The sequence below is a fragment of the Acomys minous genome, assembly GCF_964271855.1.
Source record: "Acomys minous genome assembly, chromosome: 9".
NCBI classification, from domain to species: Eukaryota; Metazoa; Chordata; class Mammalia; order Rodentia; family Muridae; genus Acomys; species Acomys minous.
In genome coordinates this window covers 11,210,111-11,224,891 of record NC_140490.1, presented here as the reverse complement: position 1 = coordinate 11,224,891, position 14,781 = coordinate 11,210,111, and the positions used below count along the sequence as shown (strand labels likewise).

The 14,781-nt window shown below is 39.4% G+C and overlaps 2 protein-coding genes across 8 annotated transcripts in view; one reads left to right on the top strand and one right to left on the bottom strand.

The window, feature by feature from the left end:
* NRG3 (neuregulin 3) overlaps window positions 1-14,781 on the bottom strand; it is a 1,004,034-nt gene that overhangs the window by 580,753 nt on the left and 408,500 nt on the right. The gene's annotated exons all lie outside the window — the stretch shown is intronic.
* On the top strand, window positions 9,561-10,166 carry LOC311605466 (translationally-controlled tumor protein-like). Its single transcript, XM_084796003.1, has one exon. It carries the CDS (start codon window positions 9,612-9,614, stop codon window positions 10,149-10,151), a length of 540 nt encoding a protein of 179 aa, XP_084652129.1. The 5' UTR covers window positions 9,561-9,611; the 3' UTR covers window positions 10,152-10,166.

Genomic DNA, 14,781 nt, shown 5'->3' with positions numbered 1-14,781 from the left:
GGAAATCCCTAAGGTAATTCACTAAATATCAAGGAATTCCACAGTCATCTGGGCACTGGACCAGTCATACCAATACCAAAAGTACCAAACATGCTTACACTGAATGAACTGATTTGTCTCCAGGATTCGTGGTAATGTGTAAATGCAGTGCTATGCAATATTCATTATGAAAGAAGCAGAACAGGTGAGCACATACGCCTCAGGCATCATCCACAAAATCAGCACTGCCCATCACATGGTAGGTGAAATATTAGTTACCATTAGCTGCTTGTTCTCCAGAGCTCCTGATCCAGCTTCACATATCTTTGCTCTGAAAGGCTTCGAAAAGTGTTTCAGTACCCATGCCAATGCAGCCATGTTCCACAGCCCAGAGCATAGGAAAGCAGTCTGTCACGAAGAGACTTCAGCCAAGAAGCCAAATTCTTTTCAAGGCAAATCAGACAGACAGTTCTCTAACCGTCTGTCTCCAAACACATTGACAGATTGAGTTGTGAAGTCAGCCACTGAGGACTCAATCAGAGCCACCCACTCTGGGCAGCTGCAGGCTCAGCTGCCCCTAAAGGCTCTAGTCAGGCAGGCCATGAACACAGGAGCCCATTACTGAATCCTGCCCTTGAGAACTGCATCCAGGTTTTGCTGAGCTACAAGTCAAGCTCCGAGAAACAGTCAAAAGAGGCTCTATGGGGTTTCTGAAACCACCCTTTAAGAGACTCATGGTAATCTGGTTACGATTTCCGAAGCAGAGAGTGAAAGAACAAGAGAGAATAATTTGGGGGGGGGGGAAGTTACACCAGGCCAGGGACAATACAAAGTAGGACGACTTGAAATCCCCATGCAAATTGCATGCCTCTAGGTACCAATTTGCCTTGCAGCAGAATTTAGGCTTCCTAAAGTTAAATTATGCATACAACAGCCTCATTATCCACAGTGGTATTTTCATATAAAGATCTGAACACAAAATGTAAGCTTGCCTCTTGGAGCCTTTAGAAAAAGCCATAGACAAATCCGCATATGGAACAACTCTGGTTCCACCTGCTGCCGCCTGTACAGATGGGGAAGATGTGACCAAGGGGACTCCCTGCAGCAGCCAACCCCACAGGCTGAGCTCTGCGCATCACCAACCCAGACATCTCTTTCAGATGCTGCAATTTTGCAAAAACATTCTAAACACATCATTCCAAAGTTGCAATGCACACTGCTGGGATAAAGAGATGTTTCCTATAACTGTATTTTGTGAGATTTTTGGTCTCGTGTTAATATATTCTTTCTGGTATTAGACCAAAACACATGTTTGAAAAGTCTAGATTTCCTTTCTGCCATTTGTTAGGAGTTACTTCTTCAAGAGCGACACTATTGTTGCTGGATAAATTTTTCAGTCAGTCACCAAATACAGATGTGTCACTCAAAGTGAAATCAGGACTTGAAAGACAAAGGAGGTTTTGTTCCAGCTTTCAAGATGTTCACCTTATAGTAGAGTGATGGCCTGGTTGGTTCTTACACATTGAAATGTGCCCTGTATGATGCAGGTGGAGCAGAGAGGTCACTGTGGGAGATGGGGGTACTGGAGTGGCAGCTTGAACCAGTAGTGAACATGTCAGAAAGACCTTTTGGCACATCCACGTATGTGCAAAGAGATGAAGATGGTGTGGTCCACAAGCCTTTTTTGGAGAAGCGTGAATACAGTCTCTATAACCAGAGTGTAAACTTTAAGCACACAAGATTTAAAAAGAAAGAGCTACGCTACGACTAACTTTTTTGTGCCAGGTAGAGCTTAGATGTGTGTATGAGGTAGGGGTGCTGAGCTTTCTCTGCAGAGGCTAACGTCAGCTCTCCAGAATAATTTTAGAGAAAGTCTAGAGCTCAGGGCTGCAGCTAGATTGGCTGAAAACTGAATGTGGGATTCATCTGTCTCTGCCCTCCTAGGCCCTGACTAGGCTTACAGAACTTCATTACTGTACTAACTTTTTACAAAGGTTGTGGACATGTAAACTCAGGTCCTCTTTTATGCAGTTTACCCGTAAAGCCAGCTTGCCATCTTGTGCTTAGATTTCATTTTAAATTTAAAATATATTTATTAATCTCACCCCTGTGTGTATATTTCTCTTTCATATCTATCTATTGACTATCTATCTATCATCTATTATCTATCATTTTTCTCTCATATCGACCATCTATTGATCTATCTGTCCATATTTCTCTCACACATATATCTATGTATCTACCATCTATCTGTCTGTCTGGCCATCTATCTATCTATCTATCTATCTATCTATCATGTATCATCTATCTACCTATATTATCTGTCTCTCTGTTTAAGTAAGACGAGACAAAGAGAGAAACAGAGAGATAGGTAAAATGTTTCTCACTTGCATGCAGAAATTATGGAACAATTTTTGGAAGCTGATTCACTTTTGGTTCTAGGGAATCAAATCCATTTGTCAGGTTTACACAGTAAACAGTTCTACCTGCTGAGTAATCACTGGACTTTGTATCCCAAGGGTTAGAGGTCAGAATTAAGGATTCAAATAAGCAGTGGTGAGGTGAGAAGGCTCTGGTAGAAAATGAGATAGGTGACTACACAGACAACTCTTCGTGATAAAATATAGATTGTGATCTGCAGGTTTAAATGCGTCCACCAACTTGGCAACCATTTAATGCCAGTAATGTGTCAAATATTTTCATGGTATTTAAGTTTGGACTGGAGACAGCATACCCCTTCTCAACGAGATCTGACATCTTTGAAAACTCGATTTCTGGTAAGCTTACTGGAAAAACTGATCTGAGTGCCATGCTTATGAGTAAGAGTCCAGAAGAGTGATGTGTAACAGCTACGGCTTCTGCCGACCATGCATGGCCAGCAGCTTGGATTCTGGTCCATGTAAATAACTGACTGAGGTTCTTTGGTTACTAAGCAAACAGCCTCAGCACTGAACTCATACTGCATTTATGAGGTTACAGAAGAACCAGCCTACAAGTATTAGTTCGGAACAATTAAAGCAGACTCGTGAAAGCAGGCAAAGGCCTTCATCCTACAGTCTAGACCTTACAAAACTTGACTTGGAAGACATTTGTGAGACAGGGAATTCTTTCTTTTTCTTTTCTTATTATTTTATTTTAAACTTACATGTCCATTGCATATTATGAATATTACAGTTTCCCATTGTGCATTTTTAAGGGATTCCTGTGTGTGTAAACCTGTGTGTCTCTGCATCTTATATGTGTTCCTGGTGGTTTTTCTTTTTTTTTTCTGTTTGTTTTGTCATATTCTTGCTTGTTTGCTTTTGTTTTATCATATTGCATTGCATTCCACTGCAATATAGGCAGAAAGGGTCCTGATGGAAAAGGAAATGGGAAGTAACTAGGAAGAGTGTGTGTGTGTGTGTGTGTGTGTGTGTGTGTGTGTGTGTGTGTGTGTATCCTAATCAGAATATACTGTAAGAAAAATACACTTTAAATTAAAGAAAAGAAAAAAAGAAAGAAATATCAATTCTGTAAAAAAAATACACTTTAAATTACAGAAAAGAAAAAAGAAAGAAAAATCTGAAGTATTGATAAACAAGCACAAACTACAAATAGAATGACATCCCATTTGGTTATTTCCTACATTTTTTCTTATAGCACCAAAAGTTTCAATAGGAATAGGGGTATTAAAACTTCTGGTAGAATTCTTTGAGGGCAAGACAAATGATTTACCTCATGATTATTCAGGGCATTGGAGAGATGGCTCAGCAGTGCAGTGAAGAGCACTGGTTGTTCTTGCAGAAGAAAAAAGGGTTCAGTTACTGGCCCTCAAGCAGTAGCTCACAATTATCTGTAACTCCAGTTTTAGGGAAACCTATGTCATCTTCTGTCCTCTGTTGGCATCGAGAATATGTATGGTAAACATACATATATGAAGGCAAAAGACTTTTTTTTCCCAAGACAGGATTTCTCTGCTTAGCTTTGACTGTGCTGGACTCACTTTGTAGACCAGGATGGCCTTGAACTCACAGCAATCTACTTGACTCTGCCGTCCTGAGTGTTGGGATCAAAAGCATGTGCTACCACACCCAGTGGCAAAAGACTTTTTTACATTAAAAAATAAGCTTATAATTCAATCAGTTCAGTGTCCAAAGGATACTGTGCTCCTTTAGGGGCAGTATGAATATTAGAGAAGTATTTGTGCATGGGATCTGAGACCTCTTGCATGAACAGATGAAAACAGAACCTATCAAAGCATACCCCAGATATTACTACAGCATGCAATCAACACCATCATTGGTGATGGTCAATTCTGAATTCCCATCTACTTCGCAGTGTCATTGCTCCCAACACACCCTCAATTCTTTCTACAATAACCACATACCAAAGATACTTTGACTTCAACATAAAGTTAAAGGAGGTAAACATTCTCTTACAGGAGACTCCATTCATGTTTCCATTACGTCATCTAACTTTAGAAGTGTCACCCCAGTGGCACTTAGACATGAAGTGGTTATCTCTATTTTGCATCTTCTGGAGGCTTCAGTATAGCCTGTAGGAGAAGATTAAGACCTACTTCCTGCTAGGTAAAGATAAATGTACTTTTGCCAAGATTGATTGGTACCTGTATTTTGCTTCATGCCAATTCTGAAATATCAGCATACCTCAAAGACAGAGATTTACTCTACTGTCTCATAACCAGCATGCCACATAGACCCCTCCAGGCACTGAAAAGGCATTCAAAAAATCCTCAGGCTGTGAGTGTTTTAGTGTACTAAGCATCAGCTTCAACAGATATCACATATTGCTAATAATAGATTTTACAGTGTTGCACTCATTCATTCATTTATTCATTCACCATTAATTTAAAATATGGTTTGTATTATAACCCAGCTTATCCATTGGATTTACATTGGTCTTGCCTCAATCTCCCAATTGCTAGGGTTACAGGTTGGTGTTTCCATATCTGACTATGATCATATTTATTTTCGTGTGTTAAAATTTTCATTCTATGTGCATTTTTGAAGGTATAGCATGCATGGAAATATGGAAATTCCAGCGTTGTGGTCACACCAGGAGAAACAAAACTTTATGTGTGTAAATATTGCTTCTGGTAATTTAAATCTATTCATACATGCATGGTGATTATCAGGTTCAAGTTTATAATTTTATACAGAGGGAAATTATGTCAGTGAGAATAGTATTTCTACTGATACGCTCTTTTAGTAGGAAAGGGCATGGAAAAGTATTCTTCCTATGAACTTGGTGTTTCATCTCTTTTTGAGGTTGGTGACATAATTCTGAAAATGAAATGAGTAAGTCATCTTTCTTACCTTGGCATTTGTTCCCCATTCTAAAAAATGAGAAGTTGGCATGAGAGACCTCTGGGGTCCCTCCAAATTTAAAACCCTGCCATCTGGCAATGCTAGGCAACTGGGCAGAATCAAGATAATGAATGAAAAGTTTGGAATATCATCAGAACATGAGCAAACGTAATTACAATTTTAAAATGACAGAATGCCACAACTCTTCCTAAATAACATTAACTCATGTGGATTGAATTTCTGTTGTCAAGCCAATAAGCAGAAAATGACAATGAAATGCTTATTTATAAAGAATTCACAAGAGGAACATTTATCCCATTTAGTATGTGGTGAGAAACCTGGTAGATTATTTTTTGTAACTGTGTAAATTATTTTCCACAGTATCTCATTCTTTACTGTAGATCTAGTCAAAGGTTAGCTAAAGGTATATGGGTATTTAGTTAGGTGCAGAGGTCATAATCCTCAAATATAGTTTCTCTTTCTGAGAAGAAATAGTATACCAAAAAGTGTGTGTGAGAATAGATCTTCAAGGAAATTCCTTCTCTTTTAAATTAAAAAAATTACAATATATTTTAACCATATTCTCTCTCCTCCTCAACTACTCCCAGATCCTTCCCACCCAACTTCCATTTATCCTTTCTTCTCTCTCTCTTACTGTCCCCAAAACATTCAAGCCTCAAAAGAAAAAAAACAAAAACAAATGCAAAACAACAAGAAATAAGAAAACCAGTGAGACAAAAACAAACAAAAATAACCAATCCCACTTTATCCACCTTCTGAAAAACTCAGTATTATCATAGGGACGTCATGAGTGATCTATACACAGTTTCTGTAGCTTCTGTATTTCACTGATGCAGAGACAGATGTCCTGACATCCCCACACCTACCACTGCATGGCCTGAGAGCTGTACCTGCTTCTGCAGCACCTTCCTCTAAAGATGGCTCTCAGAAGCTCAGATCATCATGTGACTGATCCATGGTGGGTGGGCATTGAGAAGATAGCACAGAGACTCAGTGCTTAGGAAGTACTAACCCCAACCTGCCTGGAGGAAAGAAATGACACTCCTCTTTTCACAATGTGCTCAAAAAAAAAAAAAAAAAAAAAGACAAAACAATAGTTTAATTCAGCATGGTCTTTGGGCCGAACAGGAATTATTGTTTCTCCATACAAATAGAAAACTAAGCCGGGCGTGGTGGCGCACACCTTTAATCCCAGCACTCGGGAGGCAGAGGCAGGTGGATCATTGTAAGTTTGAGGCCAGCCTGGTCTACAAAGGGAGTCCAGGACAGCCAAGGCTACACAGAGAAACTCTGTCTCGAAAACCAAACCAAACCAAACCAAACCAAATAGAAAACTAAAAAAGAGGTAGTATGATGGGATGTATACATGTTCTGTGTTATTGTACTAGACTGTGTGTGTGTGTGTGTGTGTGTGTGTGTGTGTGTGTGAGAGAGAGAGAGAGAGAGAGAGAGAGAGAGAGAGAGAGAGAGAGAGAGAGAGAGAGAGAGATGTGTATATGCACATGTGAGTGTATGTGGGTAAAGGTACATGTGCAGAAATCACAGGACAAACCTTTGGTGTTAGTATTTACCTCTCTTCCTTATTTGCCACAGGGTCTCTTTGTCATCAGGTAAAACATGGTAGCTGCCCCAGAATCTTCTACACATGTTCCTGTCTTTGCCTCCATCTTCCTGTAGGACATTCTGGCTTTTAGGGTAGAGTGCCAGGGATACAAGATTAAGTTGTCATGCTGTTTGTTTAAAAATTGCTTTTAGCCTTGAGCCACTTCTTCAGATACAATGGATTTTTAATTATTATTTAACCTTGTACGTAAAACTCCATAATCAAAGTATAAAATCACACACACAAACACACGCACGCACGCACACACACACACACACACACACACACACACACACACACACACACACACCTAAGCAAAAATGGAATCCCTTAATAAGTGTCTAGATACCTAGATATGAGTATACGGAATTTGGATTTTTTTTTTTTTTTTGGTGGCTGAACTTTATTGCCATAAGAACTAGGCCAAACTCAAAGATAGCATTTTCCAACTAGCTACAACAAGTTTATCAATTGTGGGAGCATTTGCTTTGCAACTGTTAACTTGATCTTTCCCAAGGTCTATACAAGTGAAGAACAGAAAATGTCAGTCTCTGAATTATGCTCCACAAGAAGAACTAGGAATCACACTACAATCTCATTTGTTTGGAACGAAAAGTGTAAGATTTTCAAATGTGGCATTTGGTGGAGATGCTGGGAGATGAGTCAGTTGGTAAAGTTCTGGCCCTGTAACCACGGGGACCTGAGTCCGGGTTTGAGAGTGCACATAAAAAGCTGGGCATGGCAGCATACGATTGGAATCTCATGCTACTGTGGAGGAAGCAGCCCTTCAAGTGGGGCTCGCTAGCCAGCTAGTCTACTTGGTGAGCCAAGGTCCACATGATAGACTTTGTCTCAACAATCAATTCGCATGGATGGCTCTTGAGCAACCATATGCAATGTTGAACTCTGGACTCTATATGCCCCTCCCAAGACACCTGTATACACACCCCTGCACACACATACCCACCCAAAAAAAAAAGTGGATATATGGTGGAAATGGAAGGGAAAAATCTACTTCCGAAAACAAGCTTCAACTTTAGACTGACCCTATAGATAACGTTAGAGGAAAAAAATCCTCTTCTCTCAGATGTCCCACTGTGCAGCTTCTCACTATGAGTCAGGAAGGAGATGAGGGAAGTACGACCCTCCCTTGTGCTGCCTTGCAGTGAGCAACAGCAGCACTTCCTCATGCTCCACTCTCTTCGTTAGCTAACTTCCAATGGTGATACATTGCTGGGGTTTCACAATGCCTCGAATGAATTTCTACCTAGAAAAGACAGCCTGCATGTCAGTATCTCTGGAGAAGGGGGCAGAAATGAAGGCAGAAAGATGGAGACTGAACTTTTATTGCTTTTCAAAGAATAAACAACTGGCTCTTGTTTCATATTCTTCTGCCTCAAATGTGCTAGCTGCTGCAAGTTATATATAGTTCTCATAGTTTTTTTGCAGTCGAAAAATGATTGAAAGAAATTGCTGGCATATTCAACCCAGCTGACCTTAAAACACTTTCACATACAATAGCCCAAAGTATCTGATGTTTGTGTTTTGGAAAATTCAATATTTTTCTTTTGTGCTCAGTTGTCTCAATGTTATTCATTTTTGTCAATATTATTTGGAGGAAAGTTCAAATCTTTAGACAGCTTTGATAGTTTAAAAAATAGTTTTATACTGAAGATAATTCTTCCACCCCATGGCATAAAGCACACTAACATTTTAAGGATATTCATTATATGTAGGATAAAAGACACAAACCCAGAAATGAACAGCATTTAACCTGAGTCACCATGATAGAAAAATCCATAATTGAACTCTTTGACGTCCTCAGGAAGCACAGGACAGCTAGCATGGCCCCTGCAGCCTGTTCCGACTTCCATTTGTAAAATAGAAATTGTGAGAATGCAGGAGATAAAAGATACAGCTGCAGTGCCACAGCGGCAGTCAGAGGTCACTCTCCTATGAAGAGATTACGCTGGTAGCAGTGGGAATGGATTGCAGAGAGAGCATAGAGGATTCTTCCTTTAGAAACTAGTTAAGGCTTTTGGCATTTGCCCAAGAGATAGAGTGTAGAAGTGAAAATGGAGTTATACCAAGAACAGGAAACGGCTCTGACTGATGAAATTTACTCGGAGGTACAATGAGTAAACATAGGTTAAATCGATCAAAGGAGTTGAGGTTTAGGTTGATCAGTGTTGTGAAAGTAATGATAATGGTAATGATTATGATATCACTGAAAACCACTCATTATTGAACCGTTCAGTATAGAAGAGCCACAATAGAAGGACCAGTTTGAGTTGAAAGTACTGAATTCACATTAGCAATTGCCAGTTTACCTCTTTAGACCCAGACTCATGGCCATCATCTTTCTGTTGTCCCGCCATTGTGTTTATGCTCCTCACATTTGCTTCTCACTCACATCGTTGTTGATCTTAATCAGTTCTTTACCCTCTCTTATTACACTGGTCTTTTTTCGCCCATTACATGGAATAAGGATGACTTGCCTTCCTGTCATAATACCATTTATTCTCTGTCAAGCACATCATGAACAATTACCCAGTCAGTGAAAAGGTTGTTTAAAGATGTCTAGCTAGGCAGAGAGCCTGAGTTGGCCTTTTCCACCCGCTCCCCCACTGCCCTCGAGAACAGCTCGGGCTGCACCACTGTCCTGTGCTGTCAAGCTAGTGCACCTGTCCCCAGCCGCCACCATGATCATCTACCGGGACCTCATCAGCCATGACGAGCTGTTCTCCGACATCTACAGGATCCAGGAGATCGCGGACAGGCTGTGCCTGGAGGTGGAGGGTAAGATGGTCAGTAGAACAGAGGATAACATCAATGACTCGCTCATTGGTGGAAACGCTTCCGCGGCAGGACCGGCGGGCGAAGGTACCAAAAGCACAGTAGTCTCCGGTGTTGATATTGTCATGAACCATCACTTACAAGAAACCAGCTTCACAAAAGAGGCCTACAAAAAGTACATCAAAGATTACATGAAATCACTCAAAGGTAAACTTGAAGAACAGAAACCAGAAAGAGTAAAGTCTTTTATGACTGGGGCTGTAGAGCAAATTAAGCACATCCTTGCTAATTTCAATAACTACCAGTTTTTTATTGGTGCGAACATGAACCCAGATGGCATGGTTGCTTTTCTGGACTACCGTGAAGATGGTGTGACTCCCTTCATGGTTTTCTTTAAGGATGGCTTAGAGGTGGAAAATGTTAACAAACTAGACCCGTCACCGTGACTGGCTGCTGCTTACCATCATACAATACCAGGACTGGGACAAATGGGACTGATGTCATCCTGAGCTTTTATTTTGACTGTGATTTATTCAGGCATTGTTTTTGTAAGGAAAAAAAAACATGTCTTGTATGTTGTCTAAAAATAAAGTGCGTTTAAATTGAAAAACAAAAAAGATGTCTACCTAATTTTTGTTAGGTTTTTTTGTTGTTGTTGTTGTTGTTGTTCTCAATAAACTTTGAGAAGTACAATATCACATTCCAGGTAATCAGGAATCTTATCTCAGACCTTAATATGCCTCAAGTAGAAAAATAAAACAAATCTCACCTGTTTTCGTTATTTTCCTAAATGGTTATGCTGTTAAAATGCCTTTCTAAGTACCTATATTTATACCCATCAATCAGGTTTGACCATAACCTTGGTTGAAGAAGATCTTCTTTTTAGTGGGCAGCAGTCAATGCTGAGATAACCTTAGCATGACTGGCTAAAGTGGTAAGAACAATAGTGTGAGTGGCCAGGCCTCAGTGGGATATGCTTATCATTCCCACTCCCAGACATATCAGGGATCCTCATGAAAGGGAAGTACAAAGAACCTAAGAGTTGGAGGGTTGGGAAGATTGTTGTAAAATGTTGGCTTCTGGACATGACATGTCTATTATCCTCATGAATCCACAGCAGCTATAGTTACCAAAATTAGACCAACAGAAGATTAAAATCAGTCAATACTCCAACATAGGTGGGAGGGTGACGGTTATGAGGCCCAAACTTTAACTGAAAAGATATTAGCAATGTGATGAAGGAAGAAAAAATATCTTTTTTGAGGGCAGGTCCATTAGCAGGTTCCCAATATTCTATTGGTATCTCCATATCCATGTACATATGGACAGTGCTAACTGTACTTAGTGAGTTATCAAACAACAACAAGAAGACATAAATTTTGGAGAGGGAGATGATAAGGGAGATACAGGATCATTGGAAAGGTGAAATGGGGGTGGATATGATTATATCTTACTATATTCATTTTTGAAATTCAAGAGTAAATAACATATATACATGTGAAAAATAAAACCACAGAGTTTCACCCTTAATAGTTCATATATACAATGCAGTATACTAATATATTAATATATTGGATCATAGACCCCACACATTATGAGCCTGCTACGTGAGGAAAACCATCACTATCAATATTAGGCAGCTGTGAACTCTGCAAGCGACAGTAAAGAATGTCTTGGCAATACATGTCACTGGAGCAATAGTGGCATATATCCTACGAGAGTAACCAAGCACATTCAGAATGCATCTCAGGCCCACTCAGTGAGATGGCTCGCACACTTGACATCCTCGTCTGGGCCAAGAACCTGTGATTAGAGAGGTAAAGACCCTGGGAAAGAATGTCCTACTACAATTCTGTTAAGTAGATATAGTGTCAAAATGATACCGAATGAATTAAGGGTTTACCTATAAATCAGTGCCTCTCTCTACCCTCATCTGAGAATTTCTTGCAGTAGATTGAAGTTAACAAAGGCATTATAGCTTGTTAGCATGCAGAGAATAAGAGCCTAAGGAGTGCTCAATCCAAAATGGGCCATCGACATGACACACCCTCCCCTAAGGCTCAGAAATCTTCCTGAAAGAGGGAGAGGAAAGATTGTAAGAGACAGAGGTGATTGGTGACTATAAGGAGAAATGCCTTGTTTACCAGTCAAAAGAGGGCATGTATAAAGTTACAGTGGTTGTGACAATAAAAATAAGACCTAAGCAAGCTCAAACCAGAACCAACACCAGCCTATCATGGAGATGACCACAAAGTCTCACCCTGAGTTGAGAAGCATTGGCATTTGACAATTTCTGTCAATTTTCTTTAATATATAACTTCTGGTGGTTGGTGATTCTCAAAAGCAGGTGCCACACCCAATAATATATAAACAACACAAATTGGATTATTGGATTAGATATCTTTTAAAGAGGAAAGGGAGAAAGAGGGAGGGAGGGAGGGAGGGAGGGGGAGGGAGAGAGAGAGAGAGAGAGAGAGAGAGAGAGAGAGAGAGAGAGAGAGAGAGAGAGAGAGAGAGAAAAGAGGAAGTTGAAAGGTTGGGTGAAGCTGGGAAGGAAATAGACATGGTAGTAGCCACATAGGGGAAAGAGCTAAAGAATGAAATGTGGATTATGCCCAGAGACTTAGAAACAGGGCTGAGTGAAAATAGCATTCTTGAGTGATTAACACACTGAAAAAAGTCTGTTGGATTCCTTTGAACTTAATAATATAGAAAATAGTACCCAAAATAACATCCACTCCCATGCAGCACACACAATATAATAATAAAATGTGATTCAACTACAAAGAAGAAATATTTAAAAATATTGAAACTCACAGCAAGATTATATGTATTAGATATAGATGTATAAATTGACAGAATTCAGAAAAAAATAAAAATATACAAAAACAGTTGGAGAGAGAAAATACTTGTCTTGCAAGCACCTAGACCCATGTTTGAGCCACTGAACCCATGTAAGCAAGCTGGACCTCTTAGAGTGCACTTATAATTCCCAGCACTGGGGATGGGGAGAACAAGGGAGCTCTGTAGTTTCTGAGTAGTCAGTTTATCTTACTTTGTCCACATTAAGGCAAATGAGAGGTCCCATCTCGTAAAAATCAGGTCAGACAGATGTAGGAGAGATGGTTCCTTCAATAAAGTTACCATTTCACAAAAATAAGGAGTTATTTTTGATAAAGTGACTTAAAACTCGGTGTATTTTATTCAGATGTTTGAAAAAGGAAACATCATAATTCAGATTATATTTAAAATTAAAAGAAACATGATGTGCCACCCATAATTAGCATAAAAAGTGAGCTATCCTAAAATGAGAAGAGACCTCCCCACTCCTTACAAACCATTCTTCATGATCTGATGCACGTATTATCCTGAGTTTATTAAAAGGTTCATTGAGGAACTATATCAAATATACACAGGCTAGTGAGGCCTCAGAGGCCTCAATCAAAAGAACAATGTCAAAGAATTTGTCCTCATAGAGATTTAAATGCATTTTCTATCTGCCATCATGACCAGATAAGTTTCTATGTGAATCAGATCAGAAAGGTAATCCCAAGGAGATCTGGAATGCACAAATTTTAAGATGTATGATGGGTACATTACTCTCCTTGATGAAAAACACACCTTACAAAAATGGTTGTAGAAAGAAAGACTTGATTTTGCTTCACTGAGGGTACCACTCATCATGGAAGGAAGAGCGGCAGGAAGCAGATCATTAAGAGTTGAATCAGTTGGTAAACTGAGGCTCAGCCCCAAGTTAGGAATGTTGCTGTCCACTGTTAAGGTGGGTGATCCATCTCGATTAATCTAATCGAGGCACTTTCAAGCTTGCCTGGAAAATATTCACCATTGCAACTGGGAACTGCAAGGCTCTCTAGAAGCTCAGAGAACCTCCACTCCAGCAGAAAGTCTATAAGAAAGTAAGGATGTCATTGTGGATGGAGGAACAGACTTTCTTCAAAAAATCACAGCAAAATCTGGGAATCTTGACCAACAAGACACAAAATCCATAAACTCTACCAAAAAAATAATAATTGAAATAAAAAATTATTTTTAAATGTTCTAGGGAAAACGCCCCAGAGGAAAGAGCAAAGAACAAGTGAGAATTTCCTAAAGTAGCTTTAAAAATATTAGAGTCAACATAGGAACCTCCTACATTCATATCAGGGCTGATGCAATGTTCTCACGCACTCATACGGTATGTGATAGATGAACCAGGCTAGGAATACTCATCTCCTCAGATAAATAAACTACTATTATTTTTTTGTGGCAGAAACTCTAGTACAGAGAAAAGTTCATATTATCTGTAGGTAAAATGCCCCTGGGACACCAGAAAGCAACACTGATCAGAGAGAGTTTATGAATTATGAAATAAATAGAAAATTAAAAAATGGCAAGTGTAAATTACTTTTCCACATATGAAAAGAGCCAAGAAACTCTAAAAGCTTACTCATACATATATATGTTATATATAATTAATATATTACCATATAAAGTCATGTAAAGAAATTTCATCATAATCATCTCCGTAAATTATAAAAGTTTGGCCTAATTCTATTTCTTCTTGAGAATGAAAGAAATGGGATGATTAAATGACCAAAATGAGGAGGAAATCTGCAACTCTTACAGAAATCAGGATTGTATAATTTTCATCCATTCTCTTAAAAGAAAAAAGTCACAGGAGAACAGGTGTTTCCATGCAGTGCTGATTGGAGTTGATCCTCAGAAAATAATGTGGCACCAATTAATAGAATGCACACACTATCCATAGACACACTGGCCTACATTAAACATGTCTGTGTCCTACAGTGCCTGTCAGAGCATCTGCTGAAGCAGCCTGGAAAATCATGAAGGACTGACTTGATTAAAGAAAAAGATAAAACGAAACCCCAGTACATTAGGCTCATGGCGGGTAAAGAACATTTCTCAATATGTAAACGTATTCAAACCCTTGCCATTGCAAAACTGATTCCCAGCAGTTTGTTTGCCAGAAGCTCTCTAGGGATAACTGGACTTAGCCTGCATGATTTATTATTAACCTCACAGTAGTTTAACGTTATTTTGATGGACTATGGTGTG

Excerpts from the sequence above, each read along its gene's own strand:
- LOC311605466 (XM_084796003.1), top strand. The coding sequence starts at position 9,612 with ATGATCATCTACCGGGACCTCATCAGCCATGACGAGCTGTTCTCCGAC.